This window comes from Panthera pardus, unplaced genomic scaffold (assembly GCF_024362965.1).
Source record: "Panthera pardus isolate Hobbes unplaced genomic scaffold, ASM2436296v1 HiC_scaffold_8, whole genome shotgun sequence".
NCBI lineage: Eukaryota > Metazoa > Chordata > Mammalia > Carnivora > Felidae > Panthera > Panthera pardus.
The window spans coordinates 125,140,563-125,161,249 of record NW_026527013.1 but is presented as its reverse complement, the minus strand read 5'-3'; the positions used below and the strand labels follow the sequence as shown (position 1 = coordinate 125,161,249).

The 20,687-nt window shown below is 36.2% G+C and overlaps 1 protein-coding gene across 1 annotated transcript in view; it reads left to right on the top strand.

Moving 5' to 3' along the window:
- Positions 1 to 20,687, top strand: part of DPY19L2 (dpy-19 like 2) — a 96,704-nt gene that overhangs the window by 32,346 nt on the left and 43,671 nt on the right. The window contains exons 10-12 of the mRNA XM_019418155.2: positions 12,875 to 12,952; positions 13,770 to 13,856; positions 20,582 to 20,641. Of these exons, the coding sequence (XP_019273700.1) occupies positions 12,875 to 12,952; positions 13,770 to 13,856; positions 20,582 to 20,641 (225 nt within the window). The remainder of the gene's footprint in view (positions 1 to 12,874; positions 12,953 to 13,769; positions 13,857 to 20,581; positions 20,642 to 20,687) is intronic.

Genomic DNA, 20,687 nt, shown 5'->3' with positions numbered 1-20,687 from the left:
TGATAATAATAATGTTCTCTATTGCCGATAAGAAATTGTACCAAGAAGACTGGTGCTGCCCATTATCTACAAGGAATGAAATGATAATCTCAGCTTAATTGGTGCTACATGTTTAAAGTATTCTCTGTGCTTTACTTCCTTAGAGTTGGCCCTTCCAGGTTGTAACACAGAGAGTCTGGTTTCCATTATGTGTACGTGCCAGCATAGATTTCTAATGTGCCTCACTTCCTCGCAAAAGCACATGTATTAATCCACTGGTGCTGTTGAGACTGCTTAAGTAGCTGTTCGGGTAATTTTGATATCGCTTTAATGATTTTTGATCCATTCAAAAGATGTGCTAGGCTTTTCTTTCTTTCTTTTCTTTTTTCTTTCATTATTGAGTTACAACTGATGAGCAATAATTTATAAGTTTAAAGTGTACAGTGTGTTGACACCTACTCACTTTAAGGCCAGTGTCTACAGAATCACGATGAAACCTTCGTCTGGGGGCAAGAAAAGAAGCCCGTTGTCTACATTTTCACAACAGAATGTCGACTCTGTTGCTTGTATCTAATGAGAGGGCTCTCTTTTCAACCAGAAATTCAAACAGCAACATTTCAGCAACTGAGCAGAATTTTTGCCCCTTCAGTGTTTCTCTTAGCCACAGCTTATTTGTGATACTTAGTAAGTGTGGTCCAGACTTGTGTATCCTAATGATACTGGTCTCTGAGAGGAAAGAAAGGGAGACTAACATATGCCAGATTTCAGTTTCACAGTTGATCATTTAATCCTCAAGGAGTCCAGTCAGATGGGTATTATAGATAAAGAGAGGCTCAAAGATTAAATTCAAATCAAGTCTATCCAACTGCAAAGCTCCAGCATTTTCCAGTTTATTTTTGTTGCATGTCTAAGGCCTTTGAACTCTTCTCTGTTGAAGGCTGCACACTTGGCTATATTATCTTACTTCCTTGCTAAAATGCCTTCAGCTTTCATGCAGCAGTAATAAAAGAAATATGCATTTGAAGAACATTTCTGTACCTTTTGTGAAACTATAATTAATTGAGTGTACTCTATTATCTAATTGCTTTTCTATATAAGTACCTATATGACACATTTTTCATAATTAGTGTCAAGATTAATTTTCCTCACAAGGTGAATTTATGAACTTCCTTTTAACCACTGTATCATATTAAATGAGCTGGACTCAAAAGGAGACCGGCAGAAAGCAACTGCATTTTTTCTCCTACTGCCTCTTAAAACCTTCATTCTAGACTTGTTTCTCTCCCATATTTAGATGAAATTTCAGGAGGTCCCATACCTATTCCTTTCCTTTTCATTTTGAAGAAGTTTCATTTCAGTAAAAAAAAAAAAAAAAAAAAAAAATCTTTAAAATCTTGTGTTTTCTGACCACAAAACATGATATATATCCATTTAACTAGTTCTTGTTTAGTTTTCCTTAATAATGTTACATAGATTTTTAGAGACCTTACAGATCTTTCATTAGATTTATTCCCAGGTATTTTCTATTTTTGATGCATTTTAAAAGATTGGGTATTTTATATTTGTTAGGTATATAGTTCTACATATGTTAATTGGGCAAAGTTTCTTAATTATGCTATTCAATTTTTTTTTGTTATCTACCATTTTTGTTTGGTTATTTCAGTTACTAAAGGGGGAATGTGTTAAAATCTTCTACTCTAACAGTCGATCAATATCTATTCTTTAAATGTGTTGATGTAATATTATGATATGCACAGTTGTTAAATACTCCTTTTAGTTGTTATTTTTTTTAATATCAAATTTGTTGTCAAATTGGTTTCCATACAACACCCAGTGCTCATCCCAAAAGGTGCCCTCCTCAATACCCATTACCCACCCTCCCCTCCCTTTCACCCCCCATCTACCCTCAGTTTGTTCTCAGTTTTTAAGAGTCTCTTATGCTTTGGCTCTCTCCCTCTCTAACCTTTTTTTTTTTCCTTCCCCTCCCCCCTGGACTTCTGTTAAGTTTCTCAGGATCCACATAAGAGTGAAAACATATGGTATCTGTCTTTCTCTGTATGACTTATTCCACTTAGCATAATATTCCTTTTATTTTTACGTAATGTGCCTTCAAATTATTTTTTTTAATTTTTTAATGTTTAGTTTTGAGAGAGAGACAGAGACAGAACACAAGTAGGGAAGAGGGAGAGGGAGACACAGAATCCAAAGCAGGCCCCAAGCTCTGAGGTGTCATCACAGAACTCACATGCCATGAGATCATGACCTGAGCCGAAGTCAGACGCTTAACTGACTGAGCCACCCAGGCACCCCTGTGTCTTAAAAAATTTTAAGTGCATCTGTGTGTGGTAAGAACACTTAACATAAGATATCCCATCCTCACAAATTTGTTAAGTGTAGATAGAATACAGTATTGTTATCTATAGGCTCAGTGTTGTACAGATCTCTAGAGTTTATTGATATGTCATAACTGAAACTTTATATGCATTGATTAGCAACTTTCCATTTCTTCCCCACCCCCACCCCCACCTAGCCCCTGGCTATCACTATTCTATTCTTTGCTTCCATGGGTCTGTGTATTCTAAATACCTCATATAAGTGGAATCATGCAGTATTTGACCTTCTATGACTAGCTTATTTCACTTAGCATAATGAAATTATGAATTATCCTCATTCGTATTGTGCCATATTACAGGATTTACATCTTTTTTTAAGACTTATGATATTCCATTGTATGTGTATGACACATTTTTAATCCATTTATCCATTGATTGTCATTTAGGTTATTTCCACATTTAGGATATTATGAATAGTGCTACAGTGAGCACGGGAGTGCTCGTATCTCTTCAACATTCTGTTTTCAATACTTTTTTGTTTGTTTGTTTTTGTTTTTATCTTGTTTTATTTTTTATTTTTTTTTTAATTTGCATCCAAATTAGCATATAGTGCAACAATGATTTCAGGAGTAGATTCCTTAGCACCCCTTACCCATTTAGCCTATCCCCCCTCCCACACCCCCTCCAGGAACCCTCAGTTTGTTCTCCATATTTATGAGTCTCTTCTGTTTTCTCCCCATCCCTGTTTTTATATTACTTTTGTTTCCCTTCCCTTATGTTCATCTGTTTTGTCTCTTAAAGTCCTCATATGAGTGAAGTCATATGATTTTTGTCTTTCTCTGACTGACTAATTTCACTTAGCATAATACCCTCCAGTTCCATCCACGTAGTTGCAAATGGCAAGATTTCATTCTTTTTCATTGCCGAGTAATACTTCATTGTATATATATACCACACCTTCTTTATCCATTCATCCATCAATGGACATTTGGGCTCTTTCCATACTTTGGCTATTGTTGACAGTGCTACTATACACATGGGGGTGCATGTGCCCCTTTGAAACAGCACCCCTGTATCCCTGGGATAAATGCCTAGTAGTTCAATTGCTGGGTCATAAGGTAGTTCTATTTTTAGTTTTTTGAGGAACCTCCATACTGTTTTCCAGAATGGCTGCACCAGCTTGCATTCCCACCAACAATGCAAAAGAGATCCTCTTTCTCTGCCAACATCTGTTGTTGCCTGAGTTGTTCATGTTAGCCATTCTGACAGGTGTAAGGTGGTACCTCCTTGTGGTTTTGATTTGTATTTCCCTGATGATGAGTGATGTGGAGCATTTTTTCATGTGTCTGTCCGCCATCTGGATGTCTTCTTTGGAGAAGTGTCTGTTCATGACTTTTGCCCATTTCTTCACTGGATTTTTTGTTTTTTGGGTGTTGAGTTTGGTAAGTTCTTTATAGATTTTTGGATACTAACCCTTTATCTGATATGTTATTTGCAAATATCTTCTCCCATTCTGTCGGTTGCCTTTTAGTTTTGCTGATTGTTTCCTTTGCTATGCAGAAGCTTTTTATTTTGATGAGGTCCCAGTAGTTCATTTTTGCTTTTGTGTCCCTTGCCTCCGGAGACGTGTTGAGTAAGAAGTTGCTGCGGGCAAGATCAAAAAGGTTTTTGCCTGCTTTCTCCTGAAGGATTTTGATGGCTTCCTGTCTTACATTTAGGTCTTTCATCCATTTTGAGTTTATTTTTGTGTATGGTGTAAGAAGGTGGTCCAGGTTCATTCTTCTGCATGTCGCTGTCCAGTTTTCCCAGCACCACTTGCTGAAGAGACTGTCTTGGATATTCTTTTCTGCTTTGTCAAAAATTAGTTGGCCATATGTTTGTGGGTCCATTTCTGGGTTCTCTATTCTATTCCATTGATCTGGGTGTCTGTTCTTATGCCAGTAACATACTGTCTTGATGATTACAGTTTTGTAGTATAGCTTGAAGTCTGGGATTATGATGCCTCCTGCTTTGGTTTTCTTTTTCAAGATTGCTTTGGCTATTTGGGGTCTTTTCTGGTTTCATACAAATTTTAGGATTATTTGTTCTAGCTCTGTGAAGAATGCTGGTATTATTTTGATAGGGATTGCATCGAATATGTAGATTGCTTTGGATAGTATTGACATTTTAACAATATTTGTTCTTCCTATCCAGGAGCATGGAATCTTTTTCAATTTTTTGGTGTCTTCTTCAATTTCTTTCATAAGCTTTCTATAGTTTTCAGTGTATAGATTTTTTTTTATCTCCTTGGTTAGATTTATTCCTAGGTATTTTATGGGTTTTGGTGCAACTGTAAATGGGATCGATTCCTTGATTTCTCTTTCTCTCACTTCGTTATTGGTGTATAGGAATGCAACCGATTTCTGTGCGTTGATTTTATATCCTGCAACTTTGCTGAATTCATGAATCAATTCTAGCAGTTTTTGGTGGAATCTTTTGGGTTTTCCATATAGAGTATCATGTCATCTGCAAAGAGTGAAAGTTTGACCTCCTCCTGGCTGATTTGGATGCCTTTTATTTCTTTGTGTTGTCTGATTGCAGAGGCTAAGACTTCCAATACTATGTTGAATAACAGTGGCAAGAGTGGACATCCCTATCTTGTTCCTGACCTTATCCTTCTGTCCCTACTTTCTTGAGGGTTTTTATCAAGAAAGGATGCTGTATTTTGTCCAATGCTTTCTCTGCATTTATTGAGAGGATCATATGGTTCTTGTCCTTTCTTTTATTGATGTGATGAATCACATTAATTGTTTTGCAGATATTGAACCAGCCCTGCATCCCAGGTATAAATCCCACTTAGTCATGGTGAATAATTTTTTTAATGTATTGTTGGATCTGGTTGGCTAATATATTATTGAGGATTTTTGCATCCATGTTCATCAGGGAAATTGGTCTATAGTTCTCCTTTTTAGTGTGGTCTCTGTCTGGTTTTGTAATCAAGGTAATGCTGGCTTCATAGAAAGAGTTTGGAAGTTTTCCTTCCATTTCTATTTGTTGGAACAGCTTCAAGAGAATAGGTGCTAACTCTTCCTTAAATGTTTGGTAGATAGAATTCCCCTGGAAAGCCATCTGGCCCTGGACTCTTGTTTTTTGGGAGATTTTTGATTACTAATTCGATTTCCTTACTGGTTATGGGTCTGTTCAAATTTTCTATTTCTTCCTGTTTCAGTTTTGGTAGTATATATGTTTCTAGGAATTTGTCCATTTCTTCCAGATTGCCCATTTTATTGGCCTATAAATGCTCATAATATTCTCTTATTATTGTGCTTATTTCTGTTGTGTTGGTTGTGATCTGTCCACTTTCTTTCTTGATTTTATTTATTTGGGTCCTTTTTCTTTTTGATCAAACTGGCTAGTGGTTTGTCAATTTTGTTAATTCTTTCAAAGAACCAGCTTCTAGTTTCATTAATCTGTTCTACTGTTTTCTTGGTTTTGATAGCATTAATTTCTGCTCTAATCTTTATTATTTCCTGTCTTCTGCTGGTTTTGGGTCTTATTTGCTGTTCTTTTTTGAGCTCCTTAAGGCATAAGGTTAGGTTGTGTATCTGAGATCTTTCTTCCTTCTTTAGGAAGGCCTGGATTGCTATATACTTTCCTCTTATGACTGCCTTTGCTACATGCCAGAGGTTTTGGGTTGTAGTGTTATCATTTTCATTCGCTTCCATATACTTTTTAATTTCGTCTTTAACTTCTTGGTTAGCCCATTCATTCTTTAGTAGGATGTTCTTCAGCCTCCAAGTATTTGTTACCTTTCCAAATTTTTTTCTTGTGGTTGATTTCGAGTTTCATAGCATTGTGGTCTGAAAATATGCATGGTATGATCTCAATCTTTTTGTACTTACTTAGGGCTGATCTGTGTCCCAGTATATGGTCTATTCTGGAGAACATTCCATGGGCACTGGAGAAGAATGTATATTCTGTTGCTTTAGGATGGAATGTTCTAAATATATCTGTTAAGTCCACCTGGTCCAGTGTGTCATTCAAAACCATTGTTTCCTTTTTTGATTAGATGATCTGCCCACTGCTGTGAGTGGGGTGTTGAAGTCTCCAACCCTTTGCAAGAGGGTCTCACCGAGCAATGGCCGAATGCCAGCTGCACCCAGGAACGCTTGCGGAACCCTGCTGCTGCCAATGCCCTGAGGCTGCGGCCAGGTGCCAGCCCGCCCCAGAAAAAGTTCACGAGATAGTGTAGCAGCAGCGTTTCAGGGATTATGGAAAATCACACCACACATCTGGCACCAGGCTTCACCCTTAATGACCTTGTTCCAGCACCAGCGAATGTGGTTTTCTGGGGTCTGCTGGGACCAGGTGGCTTCAACAGTCTCCACCAAATGTCCTTCCAGCAGTGGAACCGCTTTTCCCTGTGTGGCCTGGGAACCTCCCGGACCCCAGTCAGTTCCTGGGGATTCGCCCTTCCCACCAGAGCACCGCCGGTATTGAGCTGTGGAGTTGCAGACTTTGCACTCCCCTTGTTTACAGTCTTAATGGAATTTAAACCTTCTCCTTTCTCCTTTCTCTCTTTTTAGTTTAGTCCCTGCGGCTATTTCCAATTTTCCACTTTCTCTCCAGCTGCTTTTGGGGAGGGGTGCTTTTCCCATATACTTCCCCACCCCCCAATCCCCCACCCCAGTCTCCATCCTCTCTCCGCTCACAAAAGCACCCTCCTTCCTGCACCTTCTTGCTCCCTAAGTTCACTTCTCTACACCATTTACCTGCTGAATTCTGTGGTTCAGGTTGTGCAGATTGTTGTGTTAATCCTCCAGTCAGTTTTCTAGGTGTGTAGGATGGTTTAGTGTTGTTCTGGCTGTGTCTCATGGATGCGAGACATACAAAAAACTTCCATGCTGTTCTGCCATCTTGGCTCCTCCCTGTTTTCAATTCTTTAAGATAAATACCTAGAAGTGTGATTGCTGGATTATATGATAATTCTATTTTATATTTTTTTGAGGAACCTTCATACTGTTTTCCATAGCAGCCATACAATTTTGCATATGTATCAACTGTGTGAACTGTGTGAAAGAGTTCCCTTTTTTCCATATCCTCATTAATACTTGTTGCCTGGTTGTTGATAATAACCATCCTAATGGGTGTGAGATAACATATCATTATGGTTTTGATTTGTATTTCACTGATAATTAGTGACATTGAGCATTTTTTTGTATATATATTATCCATTTGCATATCTTTGGGTAAATACCTGTTCAAGCCTTTGCCCATTTTTTAATAGCATTATTAGTTTTTCCCTAGAGTATTAGGAGGTTTTGTTTAGTAATAAGTATTTTGGATATTAACCTTTTATCAGATATATGGTCTGCAAATAGTTTCTCCCATTCTATAGATTGCCTTTTTACTTTGTTGATTGTTTCCTTTGCTGTGCAGAAGCTTTTTAGTTTGATGCAATGTTACTTGTCTATACATCTGACAAGAGATTAACATAAAAAGATAAGAGATAATTAGTGTTGGAGAGGATGTAGTAGAAACGGAGTGAATGCTTATGCTCTGTTGGTGTGAATTTAAATTGGTGCAACCACTATGGAAGAGTTTGGAGGCTTTCCATGTAATTAAAAATAGAGCTATTATATGATCCAGCAATTCCATTTCTAGGTGTATATCCAAAGGAAATGAAAAGAGATTATCCAAGAGATATTTAAATTTCCATGTTTGTTACAGCATTATTCACAATAGCCAAGATGTGGAAACAACCTAAGTGACTTTCAACACATGAATGGATAAAGAAGATGGGATACACACACACACACACACACACACACACACACACACACACACAGTGGAATATTCTGCTATGAGAAAGAAGAAAATCCTGCATTTGTGCCAACATAGATGGACCTTGAGGGCCTTGTGCTAAGTGAGATATGTTAGGCAGAGAACAACAAATACTGTATGATACCATTTATATGTGGAAACAAAAACAGCCAAGCTAGTAGAGTTGAATGGTGGTTACCAGTATGTGGGGGTGGGAGATAGGGAGATATTTTTCAAAGAACACAAACTTGCAATTGGAAGATGAATGAATTTGGGAGATCTAATACACAGTAGAGTGATTACAATTAACAATATTGTTTTATATACTTGAAAGTTGCCAGGAGAGTAGATCTTAAATGTTCTTACTACAAAAATGAAATGGGAATTTGGTGACATAATGGAGGGAGATATTAGCTAACACTGAAGTGCTAATCCTGTTATAATATATAGGTGTGTCAAATCAACATGTTATACACCTTAAACTTACATAATGTTGTGAGTTAGTTACATCTTAATAAATCTGGAAAAAATAGGGGGTTCCTTAGTAGAGATTGTAACCATAATAAAAAGGGTAAAATTCTTAAGTCTAGTTAGGTTCTGATTATCCATTACCTGGTATATTGCTTGGAACTACATTCCACTTGTCTTATCTCTTCTGGGGAAGGAGGTGGGTAGTAAGGTATTTAGGCTGAGAGAACAAGAAATGACAAAGGCTTTGACAGTAAGATATTAGCCTCAAACTCCCAAGTTCTGGATAGTTGATTTATAGAATAAACTTGTAATAGTTTATGCATTCTTGAACTGTGAGTTTTGATGGTCACCTTCTGTTTTATGAGGCACTTGATAATGTGTTGAAAAGAGGTTTGCTGAGCTATTTGTATCCTTGCCTTTTTTTCCACACCACCAAGTAAGTACCTTTTAGGGTGGAGATAACATTGGTACTCTAGTATCCATTGATAGGATTTAAATTTATAGGATTGTCTCCAAAAAAAACAAACAAACGTATTTGAAGCTCAAAGTAGCTAAGGTATGACAAAGCACTGGAAAACTGTATTCAGGTAAATTGTTTAGTACTTGAAAGTATTACCATCTTCAGCTTTGTTTAACACAAACATCTCCTTGGCACTCTTGAATGAATTACTCATTGTTTCTGTGTTTACAAATTTTTTTGAAATTGTACATACAATGAACTCTTAACCTCTTTACTACTGAGTGTTAAATTGCATGGGACTTTTCTGTTCAAAGGCCCAAACTAAAGAATTCCTGGGGTCAGTCATAATAATGACTGTGAATACCATCCTCTAAAATATACGCAATGGTAATACTGTACTTTGCAGTAGAGTTCTGCAATCTTTAATTGAATAAAGTATAACGAAAATAAAATGTCAAGTAGTTGGAATCATAGAGCACGTTGCCTTTTCACCCTAGCTTCTTTCACTTAGCAATATGCATTTAAGTTTCTCCATGTCTTTTCATGACTGGATAGCTCATTTTTTAATACTGCTGAATGATATTTCATTGTACAGATTTACACAGTTTGTTTATCCATTCACCTTTTGAAGGACATTGTGGTTGCTTCCAGTCTTGGGTGATTCTAGAAACATTTGTGTGAATTTTGTATGCATATAAGAATGTAACACAATTGGGTACATACTCAGGAGTGTGATTGGTGGATTGTATTGTAAGACTATGTTTAGTTTTGTAAGAAATTGCCAGTTTTATCAGGTTTTTGGATTTCAGCCATTCTTATAGGTGCGTAGCAGTATGTCCTTATTGCTTTAATTTACAGTTACCATTTTTATATGTGCTTATTTGCTATCTGTATATATTATTTGATAAGGTAATTGTTTGGATCTTTTGCCCATTTTTAAACTGGGTTGTTCTCTGGGGCGCCTGGGTGGCTCAGTCAGTTGAGTGTCCTGACTTCAAGTCAGATCATGATCTCACGGTCCCTTGAGTTCGAGCCCCATATTGGGCTCTGTGCTGACAGCTCAGAGCCTGGAGTCTGCTTTGGATTCTGTGTCTCTCTCAAAAATAGATAAACATTAAAAAAAAATTTAAAAAAAAATAAATTGAGTTTTCTTATTTCTGAATTTTAAGAGTTCTAAATATATTTTGCATACCAGACCTTTATCAACATGGGTTTTGCAAAGATTTTGTCACAGTCTCTTCCTTGTTTTTTAATTTTCTTAATGGTGTCTTTGCAGAACTGAGGTTTTTAATTTTAAAAATGTTCAACTTATGAATTTTTTTCATGGGTCATGCTTTTGGTTTTATATCTAAAAACTCATTCGCAAATAAAGTCACCTAGATTTTCTCCTTATGTTATCTTTTGGATGTTTTATAGTCTGCGTTTTAAATTTAGGCCTAAGATCCATTTTTTTTTTAATGTTTATTTATTGTGAGACAGAGAGAGACAGAGTGTGAGCAGGGGAGGGGCAGAGAGAGGGAGACGCAGAATCTGAAGCAGGATCCAGGCTCTGAGCTGTCAGCACAGACCCCAATGCAGGGCTCAAACTCAAAAACCGCGAGATCATGACCTGAGCCGAAGTCGGACCCTTAACCGACTGAGCCACCCAGGCACCCCCCCTAAGATCCATTTTGAGTTAATTTTTTTGGAGAGATGTAAGGTCTAGGTCTAGGTTCATTTTTTTGTGTGTGCATGGACGTCCAAGTCTTCCAGCCCCGTTTGTTGACAAGACTATCATTTCCCTACTGAATTATCTTTGCTTCTTTGTCAAGCTTCAGTTGCCTGTAATTGCATAGATCTGTCCCTGGGCTTTCTATTTTATTGCATTGATTAATTTGTCTGTTATTTTTCCAATATCATGCTGTCTTGATTACTGCAACTTTATAGTAAGTCTTAAAGTCAGTGTCCAGATTTTTAAAGAATTTTTCTCTTTGCCTTCGGTTTCGAGCAGTTTTGACCATGATATACCAAGTGTGGTCAAGTTTTTGTTTGTTTTAATTTATCCCTTGTTGGGGATTTGTAATACTTCATAAATCGATGCTTGATTTTTTTTCTGTAAATGTTTGGAATTTCTCCGATATAATCTCTTTAAATATAGTTTTTATTTCATTCCTATATCCTTTTCTGAGATATAAAGTAGAATATATTAGACCTTTACGCTGTATGTTCTGTATCTATTATATTCTTTCATATATTTTTCATCCCTTTGTCATTCTTTTTTCTAAATGTTTTCTTCTGACCTACCTTCGAATTTATCACTTCTTTGGTTGTATTTAACCTGCTTTTAAATCCATCTTTCTTGGGGCACCTGTGTGGCTCAGTTGGTTGAGCGGCCGACTTCCACTCAGGTCATGATCCCGCGGTCCGTGAGTTCGAGCCCTGCGTCGGGCTCTGTGCTGACAGCTCAGAGCCTGGAGCGTGTTTCAGATTCTGTGTTGCCCTCTCTCTGACCCTCCCCTGTTCATGCTCTGTCTCTCCCTGTCTCAAAAATAAATAAAAATGTTAAAAAAATAAATAAATCCATCTTTCTTAATATTGATTATTCTAATATTTATATTACATATAAATTTGTGTAATATTTATGTAATAAATTTATTTACATATTTACATATTATTTATGTAATCAATTTATATATTTCAATTTCTATTATGGCTTTCAGAACTCTCTTGGAAATTTGAAAAATTTTTAAAGTTTATTTATTTTGAGAGAGAGAGAGCGCACGAGTGGGAGAGGAGCAGAGAGAGAGAATCCCAAGCAGCCTCCGCGCTGTCAGCACAGAGCCGATGTGGGGCTCTAACCCACAAACCGTGAGATCCTGACCTGAGCTATTAAGTCAGATGCTTAACCAATGAGCCACCCATGCACCCCAGGAAGTCTCAATTTTATCTGTTATTTCCTTCCACATATCAGAAAGAAAGTTTATTTCTGATGATGCCAGACATGTTTTTGAGTAGTTTACGAGCTGAGTGGTTTTTACATTTTTAAAGTGTTATTAAAGAAAAAAAAATAGATGAAGAATATACAACAGAGACTGTACATGGCCCACAAAGCATAACACATTTACTAGCTGCTTTTTACGTAAAAAGTTTACTGACCCATAAAGTAGATTCTTTATATATCTGTTTCTATTATCATGGTGATAATAGATATCTCCTATATCTGGTTGGTTTTGATGCGGTATTGGATATTGTACATGAACAATCACAGAGTTACTTTGGGACTAGGTTGATATTAACTTCTTCCAGAGAAGATTGAAATTTGTTCCACTAGACAGATAAAGGCACTACCAATCTTCAGTCACCCTCATACAATGAGAGAATGAGCTGATTCAAAGGTGGACTTCCATCTTTCTGAGGGCTGCTTGACTTCTGCTTCTCTCTTATATCCCAAAGCAAAGCTTGGGGACTTAGTGAGGATCTCGTTCTTTGTGTGCCCTGAGTACTGAGTCCATTGAGATCTTTCAACTACCTCTATTAGAATCTGCTTCTGTTGGAATTGGCAGCTACATCTGGGATAAAAGCAACCCAAAATGTCACACTCATCACTAGGTTTCTATCTCTTCTCTGGTTTTAACTTCCTAATTCTTTTTGCTTTGTTAATGATGTGTGGCTTTCATTCAGGTTTTGAAATATTTTTTCTAGCTATTCTAGTTCTTAATGATAATGCTGGTTCAAATTATTTTGATTATCATTATTGGAAATAAACTCTACTCTTATATTTACTTATAGGTAGTGAAGTGTTTGTTTTCTGCTTGTTTTCACTTGTGCTTTTTTGCTATTTTTATTTCAGATAGCTTCATTATTTCCCATGTATGTTGTGGGGTACATTGAGCCAAACAAATTTCAGAAGATCATTTATATGAACATGGTAATATTTTTAACATTTACAAGTCAAATATTAAAATAAGATTTCAGGATTGATAAAACAGAACTGACTCTGTTTTATGGGGGTACATCCTCCAAGTAGTATTTAATGTATATGATGTTGATATTATCCAGAAGGAAAAATTATACTATTATATATCTACATCTATAACATCAGATAGATTACACTCTATCAACTAGACTATAGACATTTTATGTTCTGTGAAACTTTAAACATTTTTAATGTTTTATTTATTATTATCATTACTTTTGAAACTGCCTTTTCTCCCTGAGATCTGAGATTTTTAGCACTTTGCATTAATATGACCCTGTAAATTTTATGTTTTTGCATTTTTAAAATCTTACTTTCTAAATACATATATATATACTTCAGCTAAGAAAATAAAATATGGCCTTGTTAGTTATAGAAATCTTCAAGTAGTCCAACAAAAATAAGATTAGAAAATTAATACTTTCTTACTATATTCTTTCTATATTCTTACTATAGTCTTTCTTACTATATTATTCCATCATTGAATCAATAGAAACAATAGTGTTTTTTCTGTTTTCTTTATAGCAAGTAGCAAATAGAGTAATAAAATGAAATTCTCCTGTATATAATTTATGGTGTTGAAAATACTTAAAACCTATCAGTGTGTTGAAATTCTATTATCATTTGAACAAGATCTACTTATCTATTTATCAGTCTTATTTATGCATATAACATTTGTATTAGAAATGACTATGCCTGTAGACAAAGTATGCATCATGCTGTTTATCTAATCACAATAAAACAGATGTTTCTTTTCCTCAATTTTCAGATTTCAGTTCTCCTTTGTTTTGTGTTGATGTTTGGAAATCCAATGTATTTATCTTCTTATTATTCATCATCTTTGTTAATGACATGGGTAAGTGTTTGCTAAGCTCCTGAAGATTTGTTTTTACCTGTCAAATAGTAGGTTTACCCATGTGATATGAGCTTAGGAGAATAAATAGTGCCCTTCCCGAATTATTGCTCACATGAAAAACTGTTTCCCAAATAATGCTTTCTATCTTATCCTTGAAAAATGAATACAATCCAAAATTTATCTCTTTAAGGCAAGGCCCAAGTAAATATTTTAAAAACAATCATAAGCTAATAAGACTTACTTTAAAAATATGCCATTTATGATAAAAATTAGTTATTTCTTTCTATGTCAGTTTAGTACACTAGTTATTGCAGTGACACTGCCATTGCCCAGAGCATTTTTGAACTCCTCTGAAATGCCTTCACAGACACAGATGGTGGCACATTCTTTTGAATATCCTCAATGGTGGCAAATCTTCATCTTTCAAGGGTAGATTTAATTTTGGGAAATGACCAAAGTCTTGTGAACAAGGTGGGTGATTAGATCTTGGGTAATATAGATCTTGATCGAAATATGGTGCGACAATAAAGTAATTAGACTGATTTTCTTGCACCATAAATTATCTCTGGAAAAAAATTTATCTCTGAAGGCAGTTTAGAAAGAGGAGCTTCAGACTGTTTTAAGCAATGGCAACATGATGAGAATAATGCATGTGACTTACTTTCATGGGATAACACTCATCTGGATTATGTATTTGGAAGGGTGGTTCAGTAAATTCGTTTTATTACTTTAGAGTCACACTTCTAATATTCATGAGCCAGAGCATGGAGTGTTTTCCTCCACTGGAATGTTATTGGGGTATTCTCTTTTTGTAATGATTAGAAATGATATGAACCACAGTAATACCAAAATGTGGCACTTTTCCACATATGGTGCATAGATGGACTCTTGGGATTTCCCCTATATTTTAATATTTTGGTCCCCAGCCTCTTTTTCCCCCCAAATAAGTAATCCCTACTTTTTCTCTCTCCCCAAAAACCTTTCAGCATTTTGTCAAATTTTGTCAGTATTACAACGTAAAGTACTTGTAATCATCTACCCCTTTTTATGAAAGCATTTTGTTTTGAAATATAGCACACGTGTAGAAAACTACATAAAACAAATGTTTTATGTACTTAGTACTGACTAGTAGTGATAAATACTGATTAATGAACTGTTATTTGACAAAGTAACTTAAGCTGCCGTCAAGTCAAAATTAGAACTTGACTAACCATTCTAGAAGCCCTCTGTGTGTCCTGCCCAATTATAACTCCCTTGCACTGCTCTAAAGCAGGAATAGCTGTCTTGATTATGGTAATTACTCCTAGCTTTCATTTATAGTTTCATCAATTAATTTTCTATTTTTACCTACAGCTTTTCTATATATCTTCCTGGTTTTGTTTCCAAGAAATTTATTTGTTAAGAATTCAGGTCATTGAACACAGCACAGGAAGGTGCTGTGGTCTAGGTTTTGCTCTTTGAATCCTCATTGGGTGATTTTACGTCTTCCTTTGCCTTCTTTATTTATAATACAGTTTATCTTCGAACAGTGCAAGGGCTAGGGATGTTAAATCCCCATGCAATTAAAAATCCACATATAATTTTGATTCCCCAGAAACTTAACTACTGGTAACTAATGTTGATTGGAAGCCTTGCTGATAACATAAGTAGTCAATTAACATGTATTTTGTATGTTATATGTCTTATGTACTGTATTCTTAAAGTAAGCTCTAGAGGAAAGAAAGTGTTATTAAGGAAATCATAGGAAGAGAGAATACATTTACAGTACTGTACTGTACTTACCAAAAAAATTTAAGTTGACACATGCAGTTCAAACCTGTGTTGTTTCAGGGTCAACTGTATATTAGTAATTAGATCTAAAACTTGGACAGGTTCAGATTTGATTCCTTTGGCAAGTCCATAGTATTGTTTTTTAGCAGGAGGCACATAATATCTGGTGCCTCTCTTTTTATGGTGGCAGCCATCAATGCTTAGTACAGATCCACTAATTAAATAGGGATTGCAAAATGGTGATATATCAATCCCTCACTTACAGTTCATATAGGAAAATAAAGTACATGTCCAAATGAGGGAAGTTGGGAGGAGGTAGAAAAATATTTGAAGAAATAATGGCCAAAACTTTTCCAATTTGATGAAAATTACCAACTGAGATACGAAAAATCTTGTTGAATCTCAGTACAAGAAACTGAGAGAAAGCTAAATAAGGCACATGATAATCAAATTGCTCAAAATTAGTGATAAAGAGAAAAATCTTAAGAACAGCCAGAGAAATAAGACCTATTAAATGTAGAAGAACAGAGGGTAAGGATGTCAAAAGATTTTTCATAAGAAAAATAATGCAAGCAGTAAGATAGTCAAGCAACATCTTTATAAAATACTTAAAGAAAAAAAAAACATTGGGAATTTGTAATTATATACCCAGACAATATATCCTTCAAAATGAACACAAAGACTTTATGACCAGCACATTTTCACTAAAATAAATGTTGAAGGGGGTCCTTCAGATGGAAGAAATAATATATTAGATGTCCGTCTGGCTCTACACAAATGAAGGGCACACGCAATAGTAGCTAAAGGTAAATGTGTAAAGTTTTCCTGACATTTTTAAAAATATTTATTTATTTTGAGAGAAAGAGAGAGAGAATGTGTACGTGTAGGGGAGGGGCAGAGAAGGAGAGAGAGAATCCCAGGCAGGCTCTGTGCTCTCAGCATAGAGCCCTTGTGGGGCTCGATCTCATGAGTCCATAAGATCATGACCTAATGTGAGATCGTGACCTGAGCTGAAATCAAGAGTTGGACGCTTAACCAACTGAGCCACCCAGGTGCCCCCTGCCATTTTTAACCACATTGTTGGACTTTGGGGGCATCATGCTCTGTGAAATAAGATAAATATTGTTTTTCAATTTGTGTCTTTAGTTTCTTTCAGCAATGTTTTATAGTTTTCAATGTATTAAGTCTTTTACCTGTTTGAGTTTATTCTTAATACTTTTTTTTCAGAGGCTATTACAATTACAGATGGGATTATTTTCTTAATTTCCTTTTCAGAGTTTTCATTTTTAGTGTGTAGAAATACAAAACATATTTTTTCATGTTGATTGTGTGTTGTGCTTCTTTGCAGAATTTATTTATTCCAAGTGTGTGTGTGTGTGTGTGTGTGTGTGTGTGTTTTCTATGTAGAAAATCACATCATCTGCAAACAGAGATAATTTTACATCTTCCTTTCCAATTTTTTATGCCTTTTACTTCCTTTTCTTGCTTAATTGCCGTAGCTAGGACTTCCAGTACTATGTTGAATAGAAATGGTGAAAGTTGGCAACCTTGCCTTCTTCCTGATGTTAAAGTAAAAGCTTACAGTTTTTCACCATTCAGTATGATGATGTTAGCTGTAGGATTTTCAAATATGGCCTTTATTGTGTTGAGGTAATCTCCCTCTATTCCTAGTTTGTTGAGAGTTTTTATCATGATAGGACACTAATTTTTTTCAAATGCTTTCCCTACATCTATTGAGATGATCTTGTGATTTTTAATCCCTCATTCTGTTAATGTAGCATGTTACATTAACTGATTTGCATATGTTGAACCATCCTAGCATTGCAAGATCTCATTTAATCATGGTGAATGGTCCTCTTAATGTGTGCTGTTAAATGTGGTTTGCTTGTATTTTGTTAAGAATTTTTCCATTTATGTTCATCAGGGATATTGGTCTGTAAGTTTTCTCAGTGTCCTTGTCTGGCTTTGGTATCAGGGTCATGCTGGCCTTAAGAAATATGTTTGGAAGTATCCCTCCTCTGCAGTTTTTGAAACAGTTTGAGAAGAATTGACATTAATTTTTCTTTAAATGTTTGGTAGGATTCATCAATAAAGCCGTCTGGTCTTTGATTTTTTTCTTTGTTGTGAGGTTTTTGATTATTTGTTCAATATTCTTACTAATTATAGGTATGCTTAGAGTTTCTGTTTCTGTATGATTCTGTCTTGGTAGATTGTTTGCTTCTAGGAATGTGTGTCTTCTATGTAATCAATTTGTTACTATCTAACTGTTCACAGTAGTCTCTTATAATCTATTTTGCTTGAGTTTAGTTATTTCAGATGGGAGAGTATGTGTGATTCCTGTTATATCAACTTGACCAGAAGCAGTAGTTCCATCCTGATTGATTTTAATTACTTACTTTATTTTGGGGGTGAAATATTATCATGTTTCTAAGAATAAGAAATATATAAAAAGTTGTACTCAGAAAATGTCACTCCCTCTCATTCCCTCTACCTTTTCTCTCCAGTTTTCTTTTCACCTTGGTCCTGCCTTTCCTGTAAGATAGCTCATTGGTTTTCTGGTTTTCCCATTTAGTTGTTTTTTCTTTTTTACACTAATAAATTATATATATATATATATTTATCATATCTCCTCTTACTTACATGAAAGGTAGAATACTTAGTCTTCTGCACTTTGGTTTATCAGCCTATTGTATATATCATGCAACAACCTATCCTGGATACAATCCCATATAATGTCATAGAGATCTTCTTCATTCTTTATATAGTTTCATAGTACTACACTGGGTATGTTCCGTAGATAATTCAAATACTGTCCTATGTCTGGGCATCTAGGTTGTTTCCTATATTTTGTACTTACAAACAGGTTGCAGTGTGTAATTTGGTGCATTTATATTTTCTGTTGTTGGAAGCTCAGGAATCCTGGCTCACCTTGAGCTAACTAGATGCTGCAAAATTCTACTCCAAATCTAAGTAACACACAGGCCTAAGATTTCGGTTTCTTATAGGAAGCTTTTTCTTCCCACCCCAAACTCAAATACCTTGTGAGCTTGTAGCAATGGCAGGAGGAGTATTCCTAGTCCTTGAGTATCTTTGTCAGTTTGGGTTGCTATAGTAAAAATACTATAGACAGAAATTTATTTTTCACAGTTCTAGAGGCTAGGAAGTCCAAGATCAAGATACCAGCCAATTTGTTTCTTGGTGAGGGCTCTCTTCTTGATTTACAGACAGATGCCTTCACTATATTCTCACATGGTCAAGAGACAGACATCTCTCCCATGTCTCTTCTTATAAAAGCACTAGTCCCGGGGCACCTGGGTGGCTCAGTTGGTTGAGCGTCTGACTTTGGCTCAGGTCATGATCTCACAGTTTGTGGGTTCAAGCCCCACATCGGGCTCTTTGCTGACCGTTTGCTCGGAGCCTGGAGCCTGCTTCGGATTCTGTGTCTCCCTCTCTCTCTGCCCCTCCCCTGCTCACACTTTGTCTCACTCTGTTTATCAAAAATAAATAAGTGTAGGGGCGCCTGGGTGGCTCAGTCGGTTAAGCGTCCGACTTCGGCTCAGGTCATGATCTCGCGGTCCATGAGTTCGAGCCCCGCGTCAGGCTCTGTGCTGACCGCTCAGAGCCTGGAGCCTGTTTCAGATTCTGTGTCTCCCTCTCTCTCTGACCCTCCCCCGTTCATGCTCTCTCTCTCTCTCAAAAATAAATAAACGTTAAAAAAAATTAAAAATAAATAAATAAATAAATGTTAAAAAATTAAAAAAAAAAAAAAATAATAGCACTAGTCCCATTCATGAGGGCTCTGCCATCATGGTCTAATTACCTCCCAAAGGTTTCATCTGTTACGTCAGAGTGAGGATTAGGGTTTCAGCACATACATTTGGTGGGGGACATAAACATTTAGTTGATAGCACTCAAGGGTATGATTTTTGAGGACCCAGCTTTATTCATGTCTCAAGTCCAATTTCTTACCTTCCATAGCCCCAGGCCCTTTTCTGCTTTTGATGTAAGCTCATAGTTGCAACTTTATTCTGCAGTCCTTCTTGAAGACTACCCTAAGTTTTCTCCTACATGTTTGTTTTTTAAAGTCATCTGCATTCTCTGGCATCTGGAAAATTCATTTTCTTTCTTATAAGTTCAGTTAGGTATGTTTTTAATATTTTGTTTTTATTTTTATTTCATCCCACTACAATATTCAACCCACACGGCACAATGCCTGGTGTCCAGCAGCCACAGTCACTCTAGAGCACTTCTCCCCAGTCCCCTTCATCTAAATAAATTTCCAGTTCTAACAGCATCTGTTTTTCCACAGCTGTGTGCTTCCCACCCCCAGGTACCTCTTAACTGTTTGTTTATTTGAGAGAGAAAGAGTGAGAGAGAGCATGCAAATGGGGGAGAAGGAGAGAGAGAGAGAGGACAGAGGATCCTAATCAGGCTCTGTGCTGACAGCAGACAGCCTAATGCGAGGCTCACACTCACAAACCGTGAGATCATGACCTGAGCCAAAGTCAGATGCTTAAATGACTGAGCCACCCAGGCGCGCCCAGTTAGCCATTTTTTAAAAATTTAAAAATATTTTATTTAGGAATTTGGGGAGGAAGGCTTTTAGTGTTATTTTAGACCACTAATTTTGCTGGGCGACTTAACATATATCCTTGCATGGACACACCTCCCACAAACAACCCACAGCCTCAGAGGAGTAACCTGCACAAGGCATCACAGCTAATTCAGTGAGGAATTAACTTGATTCTAGAAGCAACTTGCTGGTACATAAAGCATTGAGCTGTCACTAAAAGGAAATTTGCCATGTCCAAATTTTGAAAAATCAACAATTAAGAAGGAAAATGACTGGTGATAGCCAAGATGGAAGGGGGTGGCTGGGTAATTTTTAAAATGTATCAGTCATATAAAATGTCAATTTTATTTAATTGTTTAATTTTATATCATGTGCATTTCAGGTGATAATTCTAAAGAGAAATCAAATTCAAAGATTGGGAGTGTCTGAACTCAACTTTTGGGTAAGATTCAACATTTTTAACCATTTCTTCAAACTTTTTATTTCTG